The sequence below is a fragment of the Nerophis lumbriciformis genome, linkage group LG01 (assembly GCF_033978685.3).
Source record: "Nerophis lumbriciformis linkage group LG01, RoL_Nlum_v2.1, whole genome shotgun sequence".
NCBI lineage: Eukaryota > Metazoa > Chordata > Actinopteri > Syngnathiformes > Syngnathidae > Nerophis > Nerophis lumbriciformis.
Genome location: NC_084548.2, coordinates 46,019,875 through 46,046,363, shown reverse-complemented (window position 1 = coordinate 46,046,363; position 26,489 = coordinate 46,019,875). Strand labels below are relative to the sequence as shown.

General features: G+C 38.8%; 2 protein-coding genes across 5 annotated transcripts in view; one reads left to right on the top strand and one right to left on the bottom strand.

The window, feature by feature from the left end:
- The window catches only part of LOC133621890 (protein bicaudal D homolog 2), a 31,222-nt gene extending 25,010 nt beyond the window's left edge, over nt 1–6,212 (bottom strand). Inside the window, exons 1-3 of one of the 3 annotated variants that reach the window (XM_061984340.1) lie at nt 6,129–6,212; nt 4,545–4,862; nt 4,049–4,261 (exon numbers count right to left, since the gene is read on the bottom strand). In XM_061984340.1, the coding sequence (XP_061840324.1) occupies nt 4,049–4,261; nt 4,545–4,787 (456 nt within the window). In that variant the 5' untranslated portion in view covers nt 4,788–4,862; nt 6,129–6,212. Of the gene's footprint in view, nt 1–4,048; nt 4,262–4,544; nt 4,863–5,461; nt 5,694–6,128 lie in introns of those variants that run through there. The other 2 variants (XM_061984332.1, XM_061984324.1) reach the window with 2 other exon arrangements.
- apex2 (APEX nuclease (apurinic/apyrimidinic endonuclease) 2) lies at nt 5,896–19,014 on the top strand. Of its 2 annotated transcripts, XM_061984353.1 has the most exons (6): nt 5,896–6,070; nt 6,157–6,240; nt 9,441–9,621; nt 9,690–9,833; nt 14,832–14,901; nt 17,744–19,014. In XM_061984353.1, exons 1-6 carry the CDS (start codon nt 5,956–5,958, stop codon nt 18,737–18,739), a joined length of 1,590 nt encoding a protein of 529 aa, XP_061840337.1. In that variant the 5' UTR covers nt 5,896–5,955; the 3' UTR covers nt 18,740–19,014. The 2 variants fall into 2 exon arrangements, with proteins under 2 accessions (XP_061840337.1, XP_061840346.1); XM_061984362.1 differs by lacking the exon at nt 6,157–6,240.
- Nucleotides 19,015–26,489: the final 7,475 nt, after the last annotated feature.

The window sequence follows — 26,489 nt, the reverse complement described above, 5'->3', positions numbered from 1 at the left end:
AGTGAGCAGCAATGTAGCTAACCAACCAACGTAAGCAATACAGCAATGTGGAATGTAGGTTGTAAAGCTGTTGTATTGAGAGGCGGCAGCTCACAATATACAACAAACGTAATCAGCCCCCTTCTCTGCAGCCAGCGTAATTCAAGCCATCACTGGCGGTGTGGCTTGGTTGGTAGAGTGGCCGTGCCAGCAACTTGAGGGTTTCAGGTTCAAACCCCGCTTCCGCCATCCTAGTCACTGCCGTTGTGTCCTTGGGCAGGACATTTTACACACCTGCTCCCAGTGCCACCCAAACTTGTTTAAATGTAACTTAGACATTGGGTGTCACTATGTAAAGCGCTTGAGTCACTAGAGAAAAGCGCTATATTAATATAATTCACTTAACTTTGAACGGTTTAAAAAAACCTGCTCACCAATTAAAACATTACTGACAGTGGCATCAAAACATTGAAAATCGAATTCCTCCAAGCTGTCAGCAGGTGATTCAACAGCATCACAAGTCAGAAGTGACAAAATGTTGATTGGTGCATTTCCTCTAAAAATGTGCTTTTTATTTCAAAATAGGCCTATTCATGTTGTAGTGGTCATGCCGCATTATCCAACCCTGCACAAGCTGGGCTTGAAACAATGACCAGATTTCTCCACTGACTGGGAGTTAAAATACACAGCACTAGCCAACTAGCTATAAGAAAAGAGCTGGCATCTTGCTGTGCAAAGCAGCTCTTCAGGCATCAGGGACTAAACTTGAACCAAAAAACAATGTACTATTGTTAGCATGAAGGATGCAGTCAAGAGATCAAAAGTTTGAATTTTAGTTTCTTGAATGTCAATCCTTCCACATTTCAAAAATATGCATGAAGGTTAATAGGAGCCTCTAAAGTGTGCTTAGGTGTGAATGTGAGTGTGAAACTGTGAATGGTTCTTTTTCTATAGTGCAGGATTTTCCCTCCATGTAATTGATCATGGCGCACCACCACGGCAGGATAAATGCCGCCACATTTTCAAAACAATTTTTTTTTCATTCAAATATTTTTGTTTTCATTAAAACATTTAAGTGCGAATGCAGCTGAGATAGGTTCCAGTACCCCCCGCAATCCCGAAAGGGACAAGCGGTAGAAAATGGATGGATGGCTATAATGTACATTGTCTATTATTTACGTACTATTGGCCATAATAAGTTTGAAAAATATATCTCAAATATCATAAAAACATTTATCTTTGCTTTATTTTAGGAAAAAATGTGTGCATCTAAATCGTCTGTCAAACGCACTACAGCTGGTCGCGTGCCTAAACGGACATGACAACCGGCAAAAGTATTGAGAGAAAGTTGAAGAGAAAAGTATTTCAAGTTAATTACTGCATTTCTGGTTCAAGCCTGTGAAAACTATCCTAATTCTTTTGACATTACTACAGACAAAAACGTCTAACTTCACGTCGCGCGTGGGTGGGTTTTCTACAGGTACTCCAGTTTTCTCCCACATTCCAAAAGTATGGAACATGGAATTCATTGGCGACTATAAATTGTCCATAGATACGAATGTGAGTGTGAATGATGGTTTTTCTCTATATGTGCACTGCGTTTGGCCATGCTAATTAGGGTTAGCTTGTCAGTGAGCTGGTCATCTGTACGTTAGCATTAAGCTAGCGGCATTAAAACTCAACCTTCATCCCGCATAATTGTTGCTTTTTTCAGTTAATTCCCAACTATCAATCAATTTAACGTAGGGCTGGACAGTTATTCCAATGTTAATTTCAATTTCGATTATGACTTTTCACGATTATGAAAATATAATAATAAAAAAAAATAATTAAAATTAATGGGCCACGCAACGTGCGTGCAAATTCTAGAGCTTGTGACGGCGAAACATTTGAGGAGCGAATAAGTGAAAAAAGAGCATGTCTCCCTGGTTGCTATTTTTATTTGACACAGCGCTAGTAAGCCTGATCAATAATCAGGCATATGATTTACGCGTTTACATAACCGCGCACGGAGTCACATAATTGGCCAATAAAACGGAATCCGCTGATAAACGCACAATAATATCAGGAAAATCAACATAAATGTAAATGAAATGTTGTCATTGTGAGGAGAAGAAACATTTGTTTGGGAAAATAATGTGTCTGGTAGCGCTCGACACATTCAACCGCCCCGTCCTGAACCAAACAATGTCGAGTTGGTCGCCTGAAACAGTGAATAAAGTACGAAGCTAAAACTAACACGAATAATCCATACACCCACAACAACCCACTTCTCTTCTGCTTGTGTTGTTGTGAACGACATAATCGATGTAAGATCAATGTACAAAAAAGTGGTCGCAACTTGAGAGGTTCTTTTTTTTTTTTTAACAGCCTCAAGTGAGTTTCCTCTGTACTCGTCCAGCTGAGAACAACAGCACAGCACATTAACCCCCTTCAGAATGATAGCATGGTGCGCCACATCCAATATGACTATGCTAACAAAATAAAGATTTCAAAAAAGTAACCTACGTAAGCACAATCACTTATTGATGTATTATGCCTTGACCTAAAACACTGGTCAAAATTGTCCAAGAAGTGTTGCACCAATAAATGTGAAGATTTTTGCATTTAATTAACAAACATTTTATCAAATGTTATTATACACAAAATGCACACACTCTATGGTGGCAAAATAAGTGTACAAGGTAAAAAAAAAAAATTTAAAACGGAAAAACTATTTTTTATTTTACTATTGTTATTTAAATGCATTGTTATTGCTATTATGATTATTTTACTTGTTTTGGTTTATTTTTTACTAATTTATATCCAGGGTTTTTTAAAACTATATTTGAAGTTGAGTTTTGGTGGTACAATAAATACTCATGTTTTCATAATTGTATGATTGATCGTGATTACAATATCAATCAAAATAATTTTGATTGTTATTTTAGCCATAATTTAACGTGATTCCTACATGAATGTGCACTTTGTGTGTCTATAATGTGGTTAGTTTTACAGTGACTTTATTGTGGAGAATATAAACAAAACACTTTTTTCATCTCTAATTCAAAGGACTGTTTACATATTTGGCAAACTAAATTGCAACATTCAGGGAATGCAGAATATAGTGTAGCCTGTGTTACATTTTACAATAAGCAGCAACAATTGAAATTGCATTGAACAAAGAGAGCACAGTCTACCAAGTCAAATTCCTTATGTATTAAACATTCTTTAACACATAAGTATGTTATGTATGTATGTTTATACATACGCCAATAAAGCTGATTTTGATTATAATATAAGAAAAAAAAGTAATATTAATATCTAATAACACATACCGGTATTTGTTTTGAAATATACTATTTGTTTAGCCTTTAAAAAAACAAAAAAAACATGCATCATTGCAAATTAACATTATCATGACGTCATATAAACTATGTCATATTAACCACGCCATAACTGACACATATATAGTGGCAATCTAGCGGAAACCCTGTAGTTTGTTTATTTCCAAAGTATACCTCACCTGTTGCCCCAAGTCAGTATTGCACATCCACACTAGCTGGCATCTGTTAGACAGTCATCGGTGTGTGAATCTGTGTGTGGATGGGTGAATGTGGAAATAGTGTCAAAGCGCTTTGAGTTCCTTAAAAAGGTAGAAAAGCGCTATACAAGTATATAACCCAATACACACTGCACTTCTGTTTGTTGTGTTAGGTAACATTTTAAAGACTAAAACTTTTAAAAGTTCATAAGCTGTGTTATGTTTTGCGGCTACAGTCTAATTTCTTTAGTGGAAGAGAAGGGGAAAAAGTGGTCTTTTGATAGTAAAGGTAAACCAAGGGTGGTTTTAGCCATTTAAAGAAATTACACGCACATGCGTCTTGGCGAACTATGCAAAAATGAGATAACAGTGTCACCCAGACTCTCATAAGCCTACAACAATGTTCACATTTAATAGAGTTACAATCTATATATTTCTTAAAAGTTGTATTTAAGGGACTTAAGTAAACAAATGACACCACTGATGAAGTCAGCAAGACACTGGAGTGTGACAAAGTAATATAGAAGTATCATTCGTAAGCAATACCTTCTTCAGTTGATTTGAGATTCCTCCAAGTCTGTCAATCTCTCCGTGAGCATTGCCGAGTGCAAGGCGTGCTTGTTTTAGCTCGGCCTGGACTTCTATCAAGCGTGTTGCCATAGCAGCCTCCTTAGAGGCTGTCTCTTGTAGCAAACTCTCCTCCCGGCACTCTCCATCAGCAGCTGCTCGCTTTTGACTGCTCACAGAATCTGCAAAGGCCTGTACACAAATAAGGTTTCAATGGGTGTGAATTGAAGGTCTGTTATTGCATATTAAAGCAATGGGTATGACATTTGGCTATTTTTCCATTCAATAGTAAATTTAACACATAATGTGTAAATGACACTGGATTGAAGAACAATGGTGCTATCAGAAATGAGACTAATTTCATTCAGAAATAATACATCACAATATTTTATACCACTTGTTGTGGAGTGCTGTAACAAATCAATAGTTTGTGGTGTAAACATAGCAAAAAAGGCGGTAGGCGCTCCTACAGTACCTCTTTGAGCTCCTGTAACTCCACTTTGAGAGTTTCATGCTCCTCTTCCAGTTGACGGTGTTTGACTTTAAGAGTCGAACTCTCCTCCAGCACCACTAGGCCATAGCGGGCGGCCTGCAGCTTCTCCTCCGTTGCTTCTTGGAGCTCCAAAGTCAGCCGCACCACCTCGGCTCTCAAATCTCCGCCGTCCATCTCAGCGTCTCCGTGCTCCGCCGGGACTGCACCTGCATCTGCCTCCAGCATCCTTGACTGGCCTACTCCTTGGATTCCAGTGTGTTGCTGTAAGGTCTTTTACTGTCTCACTCTCATTATTGCAATCTAAAATAAGGAAGACACACATATGGTCATTACATCAACGACTTAGTTAGAGCAATCAATACATATAGAAACTATTTTGGAATAGGGCGGGTGCCTATTTAGATCACATATGGTGTTTGGGTGGGGCAGACGGTCACCATTTGCTCACATCCTCTCGTTTGACCGAAGATGGAGACGCCAGCTGCCGGTTGATGTAAACTCATGTATCCGGTAGCATTGGTCTCACCTCGGCCACGAATCAGCTTATCAAATGGCTGCAACCGCGTGTGCGCACGGTCTCCATATTGATTCCTGTATTTGTTTTTAATAAACATGTTGGACAGTGTCTGTCTGAAGGTTGTAAATGGAAACAGAAAGCAAGAAGACGACACTGAACACACGCTTGGTCGAACAGCTAGCAAGTGTAAGTTAGCGTTAGCCTTTAAGCGACAAATTACGCCACCGTCCAGAACACTCTTGAGCGAATGTAAAAATGCAATGCGGATGTGGGCCCATTGCTTTCAGTTGAGATATTAGTGAATTTATAAAAAATAGGTTGGTGCTTATAACAAGTCAGACGAGCTAATTAGCCAACATCAGCCAGCGAATATGTTACTAACCTTCCGTGTCTATGTCGAAGATGTGGTTCGCTGCGTAACAGTCCAGGTTAACAGAGCTGTGCTCTGTGAGCTGTCGATGCGAACATAAACGACCAAAAGGCCCGGTGTTGCAACGAGTCCACTTGCCTCCCTCCTCCTGCCCGGCAGGTCCTGCAGTTCCCGGCGAGGTTCAGCGACCAGAGCCGTGCGTCAAACGCGCGCCCAAACGTGAAAGCCCCATTGCTCCTTCTAGCGTCCAAGTGTGGAAGTACACCTTTTGTTTTCTTAAATATAAATGTGTTCAGAGTTTACTCTTCATACGTGCCATTTATACATAAAACAAACGCTTATGCGATAATTAAACGTCTTTGTTGAAAAATATGAAAAAGTATTGTGATATCGACGAAAAAAATATATATCCGTTTCCAGCCTCTTCTACTTCCGCTGTACTTCCGGGTGTGCACAAGGCGCAGTCCGCTGGTCCTGCGAGTGTGGACGATTGTAATATTTACAAAATGAAGATTACCACCTGGAATATAAATGGTATACGGACATTCAGATGTGGAATTAAGAAGACACTCGATGCACTGGGTGCGGATATTATATGTGTCCAGGAGACCAAAGTAACAAGTAAGTGGTTTGATTAGGAGTGTGGGAAACGGATAAAATAGTAAATAAAGTAACTTACCCTAACTTTGTCTCACTTAAACTCCAAGGAGACCTGCTCGACGAAAAAAGTGCTATCGTAGACGGTTACAACTCCTATTTCAGCTTCAGTCGAGGACGCAGCGGCTACTCAGGTTTTTTCCATCGTATATTGTACCAATATTTATAGATGCTGTGTCTTTGAATGCTTGTTTTTGTTATGTGAACATTATTGTCACGTTAACCCTTGTGCAGCCTCAAGATTGCCTATACACATTTACTCTTAAGTTGCACAGTTGAATATTTGAAGTTTGGTAATCACAGCGTGTGTGTGTGTGTGTGTGTGTGTGTGTGTGTGTGTGTGTGTGTGTGTGTGTGTGTGTGTGTGTGTGTGTGTGTGTGTGTGTGTGTGTGTGTGTATATATATATGTGTATATGTATGTATGTATGTATATATATATATATATATATATATATATGTATATGTGTGTGAGTGTGTGTGTGTGTGTGTGTGTGTGTGTGTGTGTGTGTGTGTGTGTGTGTGTATATTAGAGCTGCAACTAACAACTAATTTGATAATCGATTAATAATCGGATAAAAGAGACAAACTACATTTCAATCCTTTCCAGTATTTTATTGAAAAAAAACAGCATGCTGGCACCATACTTATTTTGATTATTGTTTCTCAGCTGTTTGTAAATGTTGCAGTTTATAAATAAAGGTTTATAAAAACAAAATAAAATTAAAAAAAGTAGCCTCTGCGCATGTGCATAGCACAGATCCAACGAATCAATGACTAAATTAATCGCCAACTATTTTTATAATCGATTTTAATCGATTTAATCGATTAGTTGTTGCAGCCCTAATATATATGTATATATGTGTATGTATGTATGTATGTATGTATGTATATATGTATATATATATATATATATATATATATATATATATATATATATATATATATATATATATATATATATATATGTGTATGTGTGGGGGGAAAAAATCACAAGACTATTTCATCTCTACAGGCCTGTTTCATGAGGGGGGTACCCTCAATCGTCAGGAGATTTCTCCTGACGATTGAGGGTACCCCCCTCATGAAACAGGCCTGTAGAGATGAAATAGTCTTGTGATTTTTTTCCCCACACATACATATATTGCGCTCTACTACGGTATCGAGCACTATTTTTTGGATAACCTTATTAAGACATATATATATATATATATATATATATATATATATATATATATATATATATATATATATATATATATATATATATATCCATCCATCCATCCATCCATCCATCTTCTTCCGCTTATCCGAGGTCGGGTCGCGGGGGCAGCAGCCTCAGCAGGGAAGCCCAGACTTCCCTCTCCCCAGCCACTTCGTCCAGCTCTTCCTGTGGAACCCCGAGGCGTTCCCAGGCCAGCCGGGAGACATAGTCTTCCCAACGTGTCCTGGGTCTTCCCCGCGGCCTCCTACCGGTCGGACGTGCCCTAAACACCTCCATAGGGAGGCGCTCGGGTGGCATCCTGACCAGATGCCCGAACCACCTCATCTGGCTCTTCTCGATGTGGAGGAGCAGCGGCTTTACTTTGAGCTCCCCCCGGATGGCAGAGCTTCTCACCCTATCTCTAAGGGAGAGCCCCGCCACCCGGCGGAGGAAACTCATTTCGGCCGCTTGTACCCGGGATCTTGTCCTTTCGGTCATAACCCAAAGCTCATGACCATAGGTGAGGATATATATATATATATATATATATATATATATATATATATATATATATATATATATATATATATATATATATATATATATATATATGTGTGTGTATACAGGTATGTATGTATACATATATGTATGTATACATATGTATATGTATGTATACATATATGTATATGTATGTATACATATATGTACATGTATGTATGGGGCCGAAAGAGTTCTCAAAAAAAAGTGTGTAAAGATTATGTCTGTACAGGGTTTCCCCTAAACTGCCAAGATACCTGTGGCGGTGGGGGCGTGGTTTTGAGCGTAGTCACCATGACGTCCTCGAGTAATTTGCATCATTTGCTATGATTATATGATTTTCTTTAAGAAGGCTAAAAAAATGTATACACATTGAAAACAAATCTGTTATTATCAATTAGTGTTAACATATTTTTTGTTTGATTGTTTTGCCATATTTTAATTGTTGCTGCTGCAATGACGTGGCGACTTGTCCAGGATGTACCCCGCCTTCCGCCCTATTGCAACTGGGATAGGCTCCAGCGCCCCCAGTGACCCCGAAAGGGACAAGCGGTAGAAAACTGATGGATGGATGGATTATTGTTGCTGCATTTTGTACAGTGTACTTTGTTGAGATTTTTTCAAGTGTTTACAAACTTTTAATGACTTTTTTGTATAAAAACACTATCAACAAATCTAGCATTTTCTTAGGGTGTGATTATAAAATGAGACGGAAAAAGAGCCGCAGCGAGCATGGCGTCGCACTTTTTTTGCGCTGTTGCTCTCGTTTCTTTTCTTAAAAGCCACCACTGTTCTCTGTATTTGCATATTTTGTAGATGGCTGTTCACAGATATATCTGCAATATATATAAAAATCACGTCCACATTGCAGACATGCTGACAACGCTCAAGACAATGGCGTACGTTTTGTTTACATGCGGTTTCGGTAACGTGATTTTCGGTAATCAAAGTTTTATTTCGGTGGTCAAATTTTCGGTACATCACTTGGCAATAGTGCGCAAATAATAGGCTATATACATGAATTCTTACTGTAATGACCAGCTAATGTTAATGTTTTATGTTTGTGTGATTTGGATTTGATGTCAGTTTTTTCCATGTTTGCAAACACACTGTCCGTGCCTCAAAGGTGATTGGCGGAGAATGAGTTAGTGTTGTTGTGTGTCCGGGAAAGCACAGACTCTACAGAAACAAAAGTGTGTGCACGGGAGGTAATGCCTGGTGTTTGTTATCATAAGATTGGTAATGAAAGTTAAAAACAGCATCAGACTTTATGTGATTTCTTTCTGGGGGCTACAATATATTATATTACTTTAATTTGTTTTCAAGTAGAAAACAAAAACCTTATTTTCAAGGTGTGACATTAATAAAAATACCGTGGCGGCACGCCACATTCAATTACACTAAGGGGAAACCCTGCTATATTGTATGCTAACAACGTGGCAATCAAAAACACATTTGCATTTAAAAATATAGCAACATTTCAGAATGCTAACCTTCAAACTGAACAATCCTATCAAGTCAGGAACAGTGTAATGCCCGTTTTGGGCCATGAGGGTGCACAAGGGTTAACAAAACCTTCCATTTGATGTGCACAGGGGTCGCCACTTACTGTAAAGACAGTGCTACACCATTTGCTGCTGAGGAGGGGCTCACCGGTCTGCTGACCAATCATGAGGGTGCCGTTGGTTGCTACGGTAACCACTCCGCCTTCACTGATGAGGAGCTGCAGCTTTTAGACAACGAAGGACGAGCCATCATCACACAACACAAAGTCAAGTAAGAGCATGTAAGCAGGGGTATATTAATGTTTGTATTTGCTATTGACTGTTTTTTGATCATTGCAGGTGTTCAGATAGCATACAAACGGTGACTGTTATAAATGTTTACTGTCCCCGTGCCGACCCGGAAAAGCCAGAGAGAAAACAGTTTAAACTGCAGTTCTACAAGCTGCTACAGAGTCGAGCTGAGACTTTACTGAAAAAGGGGAGGTGAGAGATCATCCAACATACATCTACTTTGTTTTACACACATATATCTCAAATTGATAAGCAACATATTTTGTTTGGGGAGAGATACGCAAAGGTTCAATATTATATTTTATTTTTCAACAGTAATGAAACAATAGTGTATTTGCAGTGTCGCACATGTGCCAATAGAAATTTCAACCCTTTCATCGCATTTTGCTCCGAAAAGAAATCCATCCAAATGCATACCTGCCAACTACTCCGGTTTTCCCGTAATTAGTACGGTTTTCATCAACCTATTCCGGGTTACGGTTGCAGTGATAAAAAATACGGTTTTTCATTAATTTAAAAAAAATATTTTTTTTTTAAAGTTTTATTCACGAAATCCCGTAACAACAATGACAATCGACACTGCTTCCCGTAACTTCCTATCGAGCCATTCCGAATGCCATGCGCGAGGCTATTTATAGCACCGCTGCCAAGCACGAGGCACCAGTTGCCATTGTTTCCAAACGAGCGAACGATCATGGAATCAGCCGGAGAAAAATCGCAAACGAGTCTTAAACCGAAAAGAAAACTGCAGTCATTCCGTGAAGAATATTCAAAAGCCTATCCGGGAATAATTATCCGTTCCAAAATGGGTGAAAACTACGCGAATTGCACCTTGTGCAGACAAGATTTTTCAATCGGACACGGAGGAATTAGCGATGTAAAAGACCACGTTGGGACAAAAAAACACAAGTCTAATGCCGTTGCTAGCGATACAATTTGGATTTTAGCCACAAAAAGGTAATGACACCAATGTTATCTATTGGAATTGTTTAGTACTGTTATACTGTTAAAAGTGTTTGTACTGTTTATGCTTTCAAGTCCAAGTTGAAGAAATCTTGTTAAATGTTGACAGCATAACTACCAAAATACAGAAGTATGTCCTTAATATTTTTGCATTGCTATTTCTGTTGAAAAGTTAAAATGATTACATTAGAGATGTGATGTGCCACTTTTCAAGTGTCTGATGGCTTAAATTAATTTTCATTAATTTTTCATATTTTGAATTCTTTTGAAAGGCTTACAAAAAAACTACATTTGAATTGTAATTCCATGCTATTGACAGGACTATTAATTTTAATGAAGTTAGCTTACCATGTTTACAGTATGATAATTGTGATAGAAATGTGAATTTTAGGCACAGAATATTTTTTACAATTGAACAAGGCAGTAGATTACACAAGCTTGGACAGAAAGTTAATAATGACACCAATTTTTTTTTTTATGGAATTGTTTAGTACTGTTTTACCATTTGTTTACTGTAAAAAGTGTTTATACTGTTTATACTTTCAATTAACAAATTGAAGTCTTGTGAAAGGTTGACAGGATAACCGGCATTAACTGTCAAAATAATTTCAAACTATTGAAGTTAGCTTACAGAATAAACATGTCAATCAACCCACATGATTTTTGCTGTAATATTTTTGTTTTGAAAAGTCACTGTGACTGATAGAAAAGTGATGGTTTTAGCAACATTTTAACCTGTCTGAATGCTAATAATCATTTTGCGTCGGGGGGCGAAGCCTGAACCCCCCACCAGGACTTTGTCCTGGACCTACCGGGGCCTGCGGCCCCTGGACCCTGGCTACTAGGTTTTTCTGATTTCAAAAGTTGGCAGGTATGCAAATGTGATCAAACTAGAGTAAAATGTTTGCCCACCTGTATTAAACTACAGTGATTAAACGATTGCATGAAAACTGATATTGTGTACATAATATCTCAGTGCATGCTTAAAATAATTACCGGTACTGTATGTGTCGTTTTTCAGTGTATTGTGTTGTCGTAGCGCTTGGAAGAAGTCACATAGTACGACACTCTTTTCAACTTTTATTGTCAATCTTGTGCTAACAACAGGTTCAAGTCAGACACACATTCTTTCTCATGCGCACACATTTTTTCTCTCACATGCAACACTTCTCATTCTCCGTCAATAATTTTTCAGAAACGGTATACTTAGAAACATTTGTGAACTCTGAACATGACCATACAGATTAACACCAGCATGTCGTTAACTTACAATAGTTATTTAACAGTTTTTGTTTTATTTACAATTACATGTTAGCTCTCTCTTGTCCCATGTCCCGAATGGCCGAATAGCATTGCAGATAATAATAACGTCCTCTACCGCAAGTTGTTCAGAAGTTGCACAGTCTATCTTCGCGAACGTTTTTTCCTTCTGGTTTATAAGTAAAACGTCCATTAAAAGTGAACTGATGATTGTGAATAGATTAGTTCCAGTTTGGACGTTGATGTTGTGGTTCAGTGGTTAACGTCACTCGGCACTAGAAGGAAACACACAGTATGTAGTCAACAACAGCTGCAGTTGATCCTTCTGGAGACACTGTTTCTTAGTGTTTTGGAAGAGAATCACAAGTCTGGCACCACCACCCACGGAAGAACTATAAATCAAGCAAGACGCCGTCGGGGGGACGCAAGTTACGTGACGCGAGATTATATTCTAGCCTATAGTCCCCCCAACATGTCCTGGCTCTTCCGCATGGCCTCCTACCGGTTGGGTATTTTGGTTGATATTCTAATCACGATGAATCACAAAACTATTCATTCATTTGAAAACATGAGAATTTATTGTACCACAAAAACTCTACTTTAAATATAGTTAGAAAAATTGTTTATATAAATTAGTAACGAATAAACCTCAGCATGTAAATTAATAATAGTAGTAGTAACAATACTTTTAAATAACAATAACAATATAAAAACAAAATTCCTTTTTTCCGTCTTAATTGTTTTTAATTCCGTTTTTTACCTTTTACACTCATTTTACCACCACAGAGTATGTTCTTTTGTGTCAAATTAAAAATTTTATTTAATATTTGTTGTTTAAATGCAAAAATCTTTTACATTTATTGGTGCAATACATCTTTAGACAATTTATACCAGTATTTTAGGTCAAAGCATAATCATCTAGTACAGTGGTCCTCAACCTTTTTGTAACTGCGGACCGGTCAAAATAAAAAAAATAAAAGGAGATTTTTATTTTATTTTATTTTATTTTATTTATTTTTTTTGTCATAAAAAAATACAATCATATGTGCTTACGGACTGTATCCCTGCAGACTGTATTGATCTATATTGATATATAATGTAGGAACCAGATATATTAATAACTGAAAGAAACAACCCTTTTAAAAGTTAAAGTTAAAGTACCAATGATTGTCACACACACACTAGGTGTGGCGAAATTATTCTCTGCATTTGACCCATCACCCTTGATCACCCACTGGGAGGTGAGGGGAGCAGTGGGCAGCAGCGGTGGCCGCGCCCGGGAATCATTTTTGGTGATGTAACCCCCAATTCCAACCCTTGATGCTGAGTGCCAAGCAGGGAGGTAATGGGTCCCGTTTTTATAGTCTTTGGTATGACTCGGCCGGGATTTGAACTCACAACCTACCGATCTCAGGGCGGACACTCTAACCACTAGGCCACTGAGTAGGTTTTTGTGCGAATGAGTGTAAATGGGGGAGGGAGGTTTTTTGGGTTGGTGCACTAATTGTAAATGTATCTTGTGTTTTTTCATGTTGATTTAATAAAAATAAAAATAAAATTATTTTATTTTTATTTATTTTTATTTCTTCCGGTACCAATCGATCCACGGACCGGTGGTTGGGGACCACTGATCTAGTAAATGCATCAATAAGTGCTTTAAGTACATAATACTTGAGTAAGGTACTTTTTTGAAACCTTTATTTTGTTAGCGCAGTCAGTGGTGCACCGTGCTATTATTGTAAAGGGAGGAAGTGTGCCATGCTGCAGTTTGACTATTAAGGAGACAATCCGAGGCTGTAAAAAATAGAACCCCTCAAGTTGCGACTGCTGTTTGTACATTGATCTTACATCCATGATGTCGTTCACAATAACACCAGCAGATGAGATGTGTTGTGGGTGTGTGTTGTTCTTGCTCGCTTTAGGTTTGTAGTGTAGTCACTGTTTCAAGGGGCCGTCTACAGTTTGTTTTGTTCAGGACAGGGCGGTTGAATGTGGCGGGGATAAATGAGGGGTCCCGAACACAACGTTTTCCCAAACAATTATTCCTTCTCTTCACAATGACTGCATTTCACTTACATGTATGTAAATTTCCCTGATATTCTGCGTTTAACAGCAAGTTTCGCATTATTGGCCAATTCTGTGACTCTGTCCGCGGTTGAGTATATGTGAAAATTAATTGCCTTTAATTTTTTTGTTGAGTTGAGTGATTATTGATTAGGCAAACTAGCACTTTGTCAAATAAGTAGCAACCATGGTGAGATCCCAAACTTTTAATAGACGACATTCACTCATCTGTTTCACCATCACAAACTCTATGACCAATTAATCTTTTCTTTTTTTTTCATGAACGTGAGAAGCCGTAATCAAAATCAAAATTTGATTAAAGACTAAAAGTAAACAGAAAAGCTTTTTTTTTACAAATACTGTACGATGTTTGTCGCCCGCAGCTAGCTTGGCTAATGCTAACAGCCTACTAAATGCTAGGTGTGTAACTAAATACCGCATGCTTTGATTCAAACTTACCAGTCTGAAAATGCCTTGAACACACCAACATGTACCATATGGCATTAAAAGTTATGTTTGATCGTCTCACAGCTGCTATCTCTTTATTGGCTTCATAACCCGACTTTCTTTGGCTTTTTTTTCACACTGGAAATCAAATAAAGTCATGTAAAGAGAATGATGATTTTATTTGATAAACGTTTCCACATCACAATTTCAAGCACTGTTGTACACTTTATCTACTTTCTACATAAACACTGTGACTCTGCACCCCTGCATGGGGGGGATTTTGCTTTATAATGTCAAGAAAATCCAAAACTTAAAAAAACCCTCAAAAGTGAAGCAAACAAGTGAGGTAGATGAGACATGTTCTCCTGTTTGGCTCTAAGGACACGTTGCTGGTACAACCATGTTTTGCATTTTATTGGACTGTTAATATTTATCATATTTTTTTCTGTTTTCTAGCCATGTCATTGTTTTAGGGGATGTAAACACATCTCATCGCCCAATTGACCACTGTGACCCCAGTGAAATTGTAAGTATTTTGATGCGAAATAAACATACATTAGCTCTTAATTTAAAACATTGCATCTCAAATCAACGTCTCCCATTGAAGCACACTGAAATTAATTGAATTGGTGTTTGCCCCCGAACCTAAAAAAAAAACAGCACAATTTTAACATGTAACATGCCTTTTAAAAAGAAGAGCACATGTTTAGAGAATAAATATTATATAAAACAATACAATGGAATGTAGTACAAACAACTGCAGTACTTTTATGAGGTCATAGAACATTTACCTTGGAGAGTGAACTTCTATCAAGTTGCTTCTCTGTCAAACACATCCTCAGCTTTTCCATATTTTCATTAATAAATGTTTGCCGTTTTGATATTATTCTAACGTTCTTGGCTGGCAGCAGACTCATTCTACTTTAGTATGGTGCAGACTAGGGATGTCCCGATCCAGGTTTTTGCACTTCCGATCCGATACCGATATTGTTTTCGCACTTCCGATCCGATACCGTTACTGACCGATGCCGATACTGACCGATACTGGCCTATCCGAGCATGTACCGTATTAAAGTTATTTAGCCTACTTAGTTGTCAGAATCATGTTGAAAAGGGTTTTAGTACTCTTGATAACAACTAGCCAGCTGAATTAGGGGAGTTTGAATAATACACAATGGTTGGTAACAAGAAACTGACCTGTTTATTCAAGGATGAACACAAAATAGACAAAATTATACATGACAAACAGAAATGGCATCATTGAACTAGGGCTGGGCGATATGGCCTTTTTTTAATATTGCAATATTTTAAGGCCATATTGCGATACACGATATATATCTCGATATTTTGCCTTAGCCTTGAATGAACACTTGATGCATATAATCACAGCAGTATGATGATTCTGTGTCTACATTAAAACATTCTTCTTCATACTGCATTAATATATGCTACTTTTAAACTTTCATGCAGAGAGGGAAATGACAACTAAAAAAAAATCACTATTTTTTTCATACGGTGTTGATCTGGAAATGTTTGCCTCAGCATTTTGATGGTGTGGGCGTGTGGCACCGAATGGAGATAAGCGTCTCGACAGACGTTACAATATTTGAACAATGATGACGAAAATTGTTTTCTCTGTCGTGTCCGTGTGTCGAAAATTGTTATGCGCTTATTTTTTTTATTTGATTTTGTGCGTGGCATATATTTGCCGTGCGCAGAGGACGCTTGAGCAGGCGCGCACCTTAGCGGCTGCGCTAGCATCACAGCTAACGTTAGCCATGCTGCTACCTCGCTCTCTGCTGGGAGAGGGCGTATACGTATGTGACGTATGACGTGACAGTATGTGACGTATGACGTGACAGTATGTGACGTGTGTAAGAAGGTGCGCTCGCTGTCTGTAAGAGGGAGACACAGGAAAGAGTGAGAAGAGCCTGTCGTGTAATGCCAGCAGATAAAAGCAACTGCGTGAGAATCCACAGACCTGTGGATGTGTTGAAGGTGTGCTGGAAAATGCGGAACGGAAATTAGGGAGCAGCAGAAAAGTGGAATGTATATTTAAATAGGTGCGTTGGAAAACACGGACCGGAGTTTTTTTAAAAACTGGATCTGGATCGGCATTTTCCCATGCCTTGCCGATACGCATTTTTTTGCAAATATCGACGGCAGATCCGATCCAAATTTCGGATCGGGGCATCCCTAGTGCAGACTAGCAGTGATACGCTCAAATTGCTTTGTCAAGTTGGCAACACGCTCTGTCATGTTTTTGATGATTTCTTTCTTTAATTCAACCACTGTCATTCACTCCTTCTCAGCACTGTCCTTCACACTCACTTTCTTCCTTCACATGCTTGGAAAAATAAAGTTATGTCCATCTCTAGCTATAAGCTAATGCTAGCCAGTAAGACCATATGTTTTGGGCAGATCTTACGGGGATCACTGTGACATTTGCTACGCCAACTAATGGCGGAGATCCTTGTAACAAAATGTTTTGTTTGCAACTTGAAGCACAACAATTAGCCAAGAGATAACTCTTATCTCAAAAGACCTTAGTGTATGTTTGGGCACTCTTAAGTTGAGGTACCACTGTATTAACCTGACTGTCGCCAGACCCTTGTAGTTCGCTGAGCTCCACACAAGGATCTGGGCTAGGGGGCATTGCAAACTCCTTCAAGATAGCAAAAAATAATGAACCAATCAGGATCGCCGGGCGGGATTTCATAGATGTGACGTAGCGTCCAAAGCGACTGTTTGATTCAAACAACAATGGCGGCACGCAGCGAGGAGTCGTGTGCTGACATTGATTCTGCTATTGCAACTGTTTTGCGACATCGATCGTCTACTGACATTGCTGCGTTGTTTCAGTAAAAGTTTCTCTAACTTTTCGCTCTGTCGTTATCCAATATGTCGGCTGATCTGTTTTGGATTTCCCAGTGTCGCTCTCATCAGCGTCACGAGTTGATTTCGATGTGAGTGGTTGGAGTAGCACGTCCTTCAAGATGGTATATCCAATCACATTCAATGATTTTTTTACAAGGCCCCGCCTTCTGAAATACATCTACTATTGAGAAGTCCCAGATCCTTGTGTGGCGAGAGTCAGGTTACCACTGTATAGCCGCACCCAAAGAATGTAAACTTCTACCAAGGACAGTGTTGCTATGTTGACCTTTTCTTACACACAATATTAGTCTGTGATTCAGACTATATTTGACAGAAAATGTATGAGAATGTGATGCAATAGCCTGTTTTGGTACAGTACATATGATTTCACTGTACTGTTCAATTTATTAACACTGAATAGTTTTAATTTAGAATATGCTTGTATTTTACAGTATATAAAATATGGAATAATAGTTTATTTCATACCTCAGGATGACTTTGAGGACAACCCTGGGAGGAAGTGGCTTAACAGCTTTTTAAGGGATGAAAAAGTGTCCGTGTCAACACCAGAGTTTCTCCAAGATGGAAAGTTTGTCGACACCTTTCGCTTTTTCCACCCAACCCGCACCGGCGCTTTCACATGCTGGTCCACTCTCACGGGGGCACGCCAGACCAACTACGGCACACGCATTGACTACATCTTTGCGAATGATCAGCTAGCAAAGGAGCAGTTCGCTGAAGTCGACATCATGCCGGAGGTGGAGGGCTCGGACCACTGCCCCGTATGGGGGGCACTCAGGTGCTCCCTGCTGCCCAGCTCCAAGCCTCCCCCTCTTTCTACCTGCTACCTGCCTGAGTTTGCAGGAAAACAGCAGAAACTCTCACGCTTTCTTGTTAAAGTGGAGCAGAAGTCAAGGGATCCATTACCTGGATCTCAAGATGAAGGGGAACGGAGGGAGAACATAAACACACTTGGTACAAAACGAATACTGAACATAGATTCTGCTGTGCAGAAGAGCAAAAAGGCCAAAACAGTTAAGACTTCTTCAAAGCAGCAAGGGAATCTTCTTGCCTTTTTTAAACCAAAAAATGAAAAACATCTGGGCCTGAGTGAAGTTGGCGCCCAACAAAAGTCCTCAAAAGCACCCCCAAATCAGGATGGCCTTTTGAAACAAGACGGCTCTGGGCTTGTGCAGGAGGTTTCGTCACAGATTCACAGCGCCACACAAGACGAACAGCAGCGGACACAAACATCTAACCCACATGGCAGCAAAGGAGCCTCATTAGTGTTTTGGAAGTCGGTCCTTCACGGGCCACCCCCGCCACCCGCCTGCAAGGTTCATGGCGAGCCCTGTGTGCTGCGTACTGTTAAGAAGGAAGGACCAAACATGGGCCGACAGTTCTTTGTGTGCGCCCGCCCTCAGGGGCACGCCACCAATAAGGAGGCTCGGTGTAATTTCTTTGCGTGGGTTGACAGGGGGAAGTGACATGTCATTTTTCTGCTCTGAAAAAGACTCCACTTACCAAACGGCCCAACATTTCTGTACTCTGAGCTTTTCCAACCTTTTGTTTTAACACTTATTAATTGTATTAGTCTAAATAAAATAGTGTTTTATTCTACAAGAGGTTTCCAAGTCAAATGTGTAGAATGTTATATTAATAATTGCATCACTGATGATGTGTCCAGGTTGCACCATGAGGTGTATTATAGTACTAATAATTGCATTATTTTCATAATGAATATGTAAAACTACAGGTAATTTATGTGACATGGTACTGTAATTATGCATTTAAACAATTAATTAACTGTACAATCACAGCTGTAAAGTCACAACATATAAATGTAACTTTATTGTTAACTGTAAAATTGTAATTGTGAAGTTACATGTCTTTGTAACTTTATTGTAATTAACTGTAAAGTTACAACATGTCATTGTATTTATATGTAAAGTTACAACATGTAATTGTAACTTTATTGTAATTAAGTAAAGTTACATGTCATTGTAACGTCATTGTAATTAACTGTAAATTTACAGCATGTCATTGTAAGTTTGTTGTCATTATTAAATGTAAAATTTAAATTTTAAAGTTACAACATGTCATTGTAACTTTATTGTAAATAACTGTAAAGTTACAACATGTCCTTGTAACTTTATTGTAATTATTAAATGTAAAATTAAAACTGTAACATTACAACATGTAATTGTAACTTTATTGTAATTACAAGTAAAGTTACAGCATGTCATTGAAACTTTATTGTAGTTAACTGTAAAGTTACAACATGTGATTGTAACTTTATTGATAATTAACTGTAAGTCGTTTCAATATGTACCGTATTTTCCGCACTATAAGCCGCACCTAAAAACCACAAATTTTCACAAAAGCTGACAGTGCGGCTTATAACCCGGTGCGCCTTATATATGGATTAATATAAATATTTATTTTCATAAAGTTTCGGTCTCGCAACTACGGTAAACAGCCGCCATCTTTTTTCCCCGTAGAAGAGGAAGCGCTTCTTCTTCTATGGTAAGCAACTGCCAAGGTAAGCACCCGCCCCCGTAGAAGAGGAAGCGCTTCTTCTTCTACGGTAAGCAACCACCCGCCCCCGTAGAAGAAGAAGCGCGCGGGTATTACGTTTCATTTCCTTTGTGTGTTTACATCTGTAAAGACCACAAAATGGCTCCTACTAAGCGACACGCGTATAACGCAGAATTTAAACTTAAGGCAATAAGTCACGCCGAAGAACTTCGACGAGACGGAGCCGGCCATTTTGGATCCCGTATTCGCCCAACTTTTTAATTCGGACACCGTAGGAGAAGAATTCGAGGGATTTATGAATGAAGAATAACTTCAGAAAGTGAGTGTTATGTTTATTTTGTGTGTTGTGACATTAACGTTCGAGCAACATTAAGCTCTGCACTATTTTGAATTTTACTATGTTTGTGATTGCACATTTGCGTACATTTTGGGAGTGAACAGAGTTGTTAGAACGCTGGTTTTTAATATATTATTAAAGTTTAACTGACCTATCTGACTGTTTTTTTGACATTCCCTGTAGCGCAGTTAGATGCGGCTTATAACACGGGGCGGCTTATAGGTGGACAAAGTTTTGAAATATGCCGTTCATTGAAGGCGCGGCTTATAACACGGGGCGGCTTATGGTGCGGAAAATATGGTACTTGTGGTTTTACAGTAAATTACAATAATGTAACAACTTTGAAGTTACAGTAAATTACTGTAGAGATATTTCACCAAAAATTACTGTAAATGTTACCGTGAAAGCGATACAATCATTACCCGGTAATTTACTGTGAATTTATAATGTCAATATGTTTATTGAAAGACATCTGCAATAATTGATCCACTTATTGTTCTTGAGAATGATGCTTTTCCTTATTTCATATGTCTTTATTGATACTCTCACTATTTTTGGTACACCTGCACAATTTTAGTAAGCGCTAAATCTATCAAAAAGTGTGTCATGATACTTTTGATTGACAATACATTTATTTGTGGTATAGAAGTGCATTGCAACATACTGAGTGGTCATTCCAATATTTTAGAATATTATATATATGTCTTATACATTAAACCACTTAAAAGGCATAAAATATAGGAAACCAATAATGTTTAGTTCCACAGCATTGTAAATGAAAGTGCTTTTGTAAAGGCAAATGTATGGAGCAACTTGATAGTTAATAGCAGTAATACAATATTGTACTCACATTAATATCAAATGTGTAAACTTTGAAAAATATACATACATTTAACATATTTAATAATAATAGTTGATGGTGGATTTAAGAACATGTTCCTGCTGCATCCTAGTGTGTTCCCTGCAGATGGCACTGTAGTGAGCTGCAGACAGTTTTAATAGAATCTACCAGAAGTGTGTCTTAATCACATTTTCTGTTCAGTGTCTCAGTAATAAGATCTTGACTGTTTCTTGCTGAGAGAAAATGTGCAAGTAGCTGAGCATCCTGCAGGAAGAGGGAGTGTCTTGAGAGGAAACAAATAATTAATACGATTGCTCCTCCCCCCTTGAGCCTCTGTCAGCACAGCCTAGGAATAGTAGTTCAATGGCAACCAGCTGACTAGTTCTTCTTGTACCCATTAACCTCTTGCCTTAGGACAATGCACTGTTTGTTTGAAAATACTCTAAAAACTCGCTCTGCTGCCTCAATATTTGCACATAATTTCTCAATTTATTTGACAAAAGTAGTCTGATACAGCACACATGAGGTTTTGAATAAGTACTACAAAACCCAAAACCAAGTGAAGTTGGCATGTTGTGTAAATTACCACTAAATTACCATTTAGTGGTCAATTGTATGGTATATGTACTGTACTGTGCAATCTACTAATAAAAGTTTCAATCAATCAATCAAAAATACATCTGTAAGTGCAAGTTAAAACTCAACTACGCAAAGCGAAAGCCATTTATCAACAACACCCACAAATGTTGCCGGCTTCGCTGGGCCCGAGCTCATCTAAGATGGACTGATGCAAAGTGGAAAAGTGTTCTGTGGTCTGACGAGTCCACATTTCAAATTGTTTTTGGAAACTGTGGACGTTGTGTCCTCCGGACCAAAGAGGAAAACAACCATACGGACTGTTCTAGGCGCAAAGTTCAAAGGCCAGCATCTGTGATGGTATGGGGGTGTATTAGTGCCCAAGGCATGGGTAACTTACACATCTGTGAAGGCACTATTAATGCTGAAAGGTACATACAGGTTTTGGAGCAACATATGTTGCCATTCAAGCAACGTTATCATGGACGCCCCTGCTTATTTCAACAAGACAATGCCAAGCCACGTGTTACAACAGCGTGGCTTCATAGTAAAAGAGTGCGGGTACTAGACTGGCCTGCCTGTAGTCCAGACCTGTGTCCCATTGAAAATGTGTGGCGCATTATGAAGCCTAAAATACCACAACAGAGACCCCGGACTGTTGAACAACTTAAGCTGTACATCAAGAAAGAATGGGAAAGAATTCCACCTGAAAAGCTTCAAAAATTGGTCTCCTCAGTTCCCAAACGTTTACTGAGTGTTGTTAAAAGGAAAGGCCATGTAACACAGTGGTAAAAATGCCCCTGTGCCAACTTTTTTGCAATGTGTTGCTGCCATTAAATTCTAAGTTAATGATTATTTGCAAAAAAAAAATAAGTTTCTCAGTTCGAACATTAAATATCTTGTCTTTGCAATCTATTCAATTGAATATAAGTTGAAAAGGATTTGCAAATCATTGTATTCTGTTTTAATTTACGAATTACACAACGTGCCAACTTCACTGGTTTGGGGTTTCGTACATAATAATGTGTAATAAGGCCACATGGTGACGAAGGTCGGCTCTCATCAAATGAGATGTTCACATATTGCAGCAGATCTGCTTCCATTTAGAGAACAAATAAGCCTTTGAAGATTAATTGAGGCTACAGTGCAGTAATGCCTGCTATTCACAAAGGATATTTTCTTAGATCACCCACAAAAAGTAAAAAAAATGAATAATTGTGCCCATACAAAAGTAATTGACACTCAAATACAGCCTGTGCAATGAATATGTTGCTACAGTACTGCCTTGTTATTGGTTTACTTGATGTTTGCATTGTATTACTGTGACGTTTACTTTCCCTTTTGCAAACCAGTATGAAGTATGATCTGATATATAATCAAATACCTCCCTTAATCATTGATAAAACATAATGTAACTGCACCACATACATTGTGAGTGTATTGAAACAATCACTTACACATGACCGTGTATGTGGGCTTCCCAGCATGCCTTGTGTGTTATACATTTCTATAAAATAGTATTGGTTTACATCTATCGTATTTTATTGTTTTTTTCGATACCTGCATCGTGGAAACACTAATATTTGGGGATTTATTGTTTAGTGTTCTAAGGCAGTCGAGGCCAGATGTGTCTTGCCACGTCTTTTAATGTGGCCTGCAAAAACCTGTACATTTTTTGATTGAAAAAGTGCATGTACTGCATACCATTGCGTGTCTTATAAACTTTAATATTATCTGATCATGCAAAAAAAAATTAAATATATAAAAAAGAAAAGGTGGGGTGTGGTTTCATTTGCATTCTGGGAACGTCTCTAGAATCAAACATTTTGCAGACAGACTCAAAAAAATGAGTCATGAAAATGACTGTGGAGCAAAATTTTACAAAAAATTGACACCAAAGCATATCCAATACATCGTGGTTCTCAAACGTTTTTCACCAAGTACCGCCTCAGAAAACAATTGGCGCTCCAAGTACCATAATGACTAACATTATGGTACACTAACATTATGGTGCAGTAGGCCTAAGTATTCATTAATAAGGCAGAGGTTTTATTGAACAAGTATATTTAATATTTTGGGCCACTGTAACATTACACACAGTTTGAACAGTAACACTATGTTTGAATATTTAAGTGATTATTTGGAGTACTAGTGGTACGCATACCACAGTTTAAGAATAACTGATCTCGACCACAAGGAAGTGTTTTAAATGTAGATTAAAATCCCTTATGATTTATAATTTGAAAGCAAGTTATCCATCAATTTGTACATAAAATATATAATATTCAAAAGCCTAGAGCAGTGGTTCTCACACATGTTTCACCAAGTACCACCTCAGAAAACACTTGGCTCTCCAAGTACCACCCATACTTGCCAACCTTGAGACCTCCGAATTCGGGAGATGGGGGGCGGGGTTAGGAGGGGCGGGGTTTGGTGGTAGTGGGGGTGTATATTGTAGCATCCCAGAAGAGTTAGTGCTGCAAGAGATTCTGGGTATTTGTTCTATTGTGTTTATGTTGTGTTACGGTGCGGATGTTCTACCGAAATGTGTTTGTCATTCTTGTTTGGTGTTGGTTCACAGTGTGGCGCATATTTGTAACGGTGTTAAAGTTGTTTATACGACCACCCTCAGTGTGACCTGTATGGCTGTTGATCAAGTATGCCTTGCAGTCACTCATGTGTGTGTAAAAACCGCATATATTATGTGACTGGGTCAGCACTCTGTTTGAATGGAGGAAAAGCGAACGTGACGACAGGTTGTAGAGAACGCCAAAGACAGTACCTTTAAGGCACGCCCCCAATATTGTTGTCCGGGTGGAAATCGGGAGAAATTCGGGAGAATGGTTGCCCCGGGAGATTTTCGGGAGGGGCGCTGAAATTCGGGAGTCTCCCGGGAAAATCGGGAGGGTTGGCAAGTATGGTACCACCATGTTGACCACCATTTTCACTATGTAAAGCGCTTTGAGTCACTAGAGAAAAAGCGCTATATAGATATAATTCACTTCACACTTCACTTCACATTAAAATACAGTAGCATAGTAGGTCTAAATATTCATTGAAAACAAGGCAGATGTTTTATTTAAAAAGTATTTTTATTATTTTTGGCCACTGTAACTTTACACAGTCTGAACAGTAACACTGTGTTTGAATATTTAATTAAGTGATTCTGTGGCATTCCATTAGATCAGGGGTAGGCAACTTATGGCTCTCGAGCCAGATGTGGCTCTTTTGATGACTGCATCTGGCTCTCAGATAAATCTTAGCTGACATTGCTTAACACGATAAGTAACAAATAATTCCGCTGGTAATCACAGTGTTAAAAATAACGTTCCAAATATAAAACATTCTCATGCATTTTAATCCATCCATCTGTTTTCTACCGCACCTGTTCAAGAAGTCGCATTAATGGTAAGAAGTATTTTATTTATTATTGGTTAGCTTCAGAATAACAATGTTATTAAAAAAGAATATGAGACTTATTATGCTGTAAAAACGTTGGTCTTACTTAAAAATGCACGCATTTAGTCGTATTCAGTGTTAAAAAATATTATATGGCTCTCATGGAAATACATTTTAAAATATTTGGCTTTCGTGGCTCGTTCAGCCAAAAAGGTTCCCGACCCCTGCATTGTGAAGCCCGCGTACCACAGTTTGAGAATCATTAGCATACTCATCGTGTCTTAGGCCACGTCTACACGAAGTCGTTTAACCCCTTAAACCAGGGGTCGGCAACCCAAAATGTTGAAAGAGCCATACTGGACCAAAAATACAAAAACAAATCTGTCTGGAGCCGCAAAAAAATGAAAAGCCATCTTACATACAGATAGTGTGTCATGAGATATAAATTGAAATAAGAGGACTTAAAGGAAACTAAATGACCTCAATTATACCTACAAAGGAGGCATAATGATGCAATATGTACATATAGCTAGCCTAAATAGCATGTTAGCATCGATTAGCTTGCAGTGACCAAACATGTCTGATTAGCACTCCACACAAGTCAATAACACCAACAAAACTCCCCTTTGTGCATTCATGCACAACATTAAAAGTTTGGTGGACAAAATGAGACAGAAAAAGAAGTGGCATAAAACACGTCCTAGAAAGTCGGAGAAAGTTGTACATGAAAACAAACTACGGTGAGTTAAAGTTAAAAAAGTTAAAGTACCAATGATTGTCACACACACACTAGGTGTGGCGAGATTATTCTCTGCATTTGACCCATCACCCTTGATCACCCCCTGGGAGGTGAGGGGAGCAGTGGGCAGCAGCGGTGGCCGCGCCCGGGAATCATTTTGGTGATTTAACCCCCAATTCCAACCCTTGATGCTGAGTGCCAAGCAGGGAGGTAATGGGTCCCATTTTTATAGTCTTTGGTATGACTCGGCCGGGGTTTGAACTCACAACCTACCGATCTCAGGGCGGACACTCTAACCACTAGGCCACTGAGTAGGTTCAAGGACCGCCAAAATTAGTAGGGCAAAACGGCGCTTGCCAAATACTCGAATCAGTGAGGCATGTTTAATATAAACAGTGTGATTTATAACAATTAGGGAGGTTTGTGTCATGTTTGTCCTCCTACAGAAACCAAACTAAAACAAAAAATGGGTTTTTTTCCCCTCATCGTTTTCCATTTTTCATACATTTTTGAAAAAGCTCCAGAGAGCCACTAGGGCGGCGCTCATGCGGCTCTAGAGCCGCGGGTTGCCGACCCCGCCTTAAACGAATAATTATTTAGCCTAAGCCCCGTTTCAGCCACACTAAACCAGCGTTTAAAGTCCCCCTCCTCGGACAAATTTTTATACGGGTAAGTCAGCCGTGTATTTCTTGAATCTCCGGCACTTAGCTTTGTATGGACTCATTGATCGTTTACAAAGTGAGTTCAGAGAGTAAGTGACGCCAGAAAGACCGCGCCCCACACAGGAAGTGACGTCAGAAAGAACGC

Coding starts and splice junctions, on each gene's coding strand:
- apex2 (XM_061984353.1), top strand. CDS start 5,956: ATGAAGATTACCACCTGGAATATAAATGGTATACGGACATTCAGATGT. Junction 6,241..9,440: donor AGGACGCAGCGGCTACTCAG/GTTTTTTCCATC, acceptor TGATGTGCACAG/GGGTCGCCACTTACTGTAAA. Junction 9,834..14,831: donor ACTTTACTGAAAAAGGGGAG/GTGAGAGATCAT, acceptor TCTGTTTTCTAG/CCATGTCATTGTTTTAGGGG.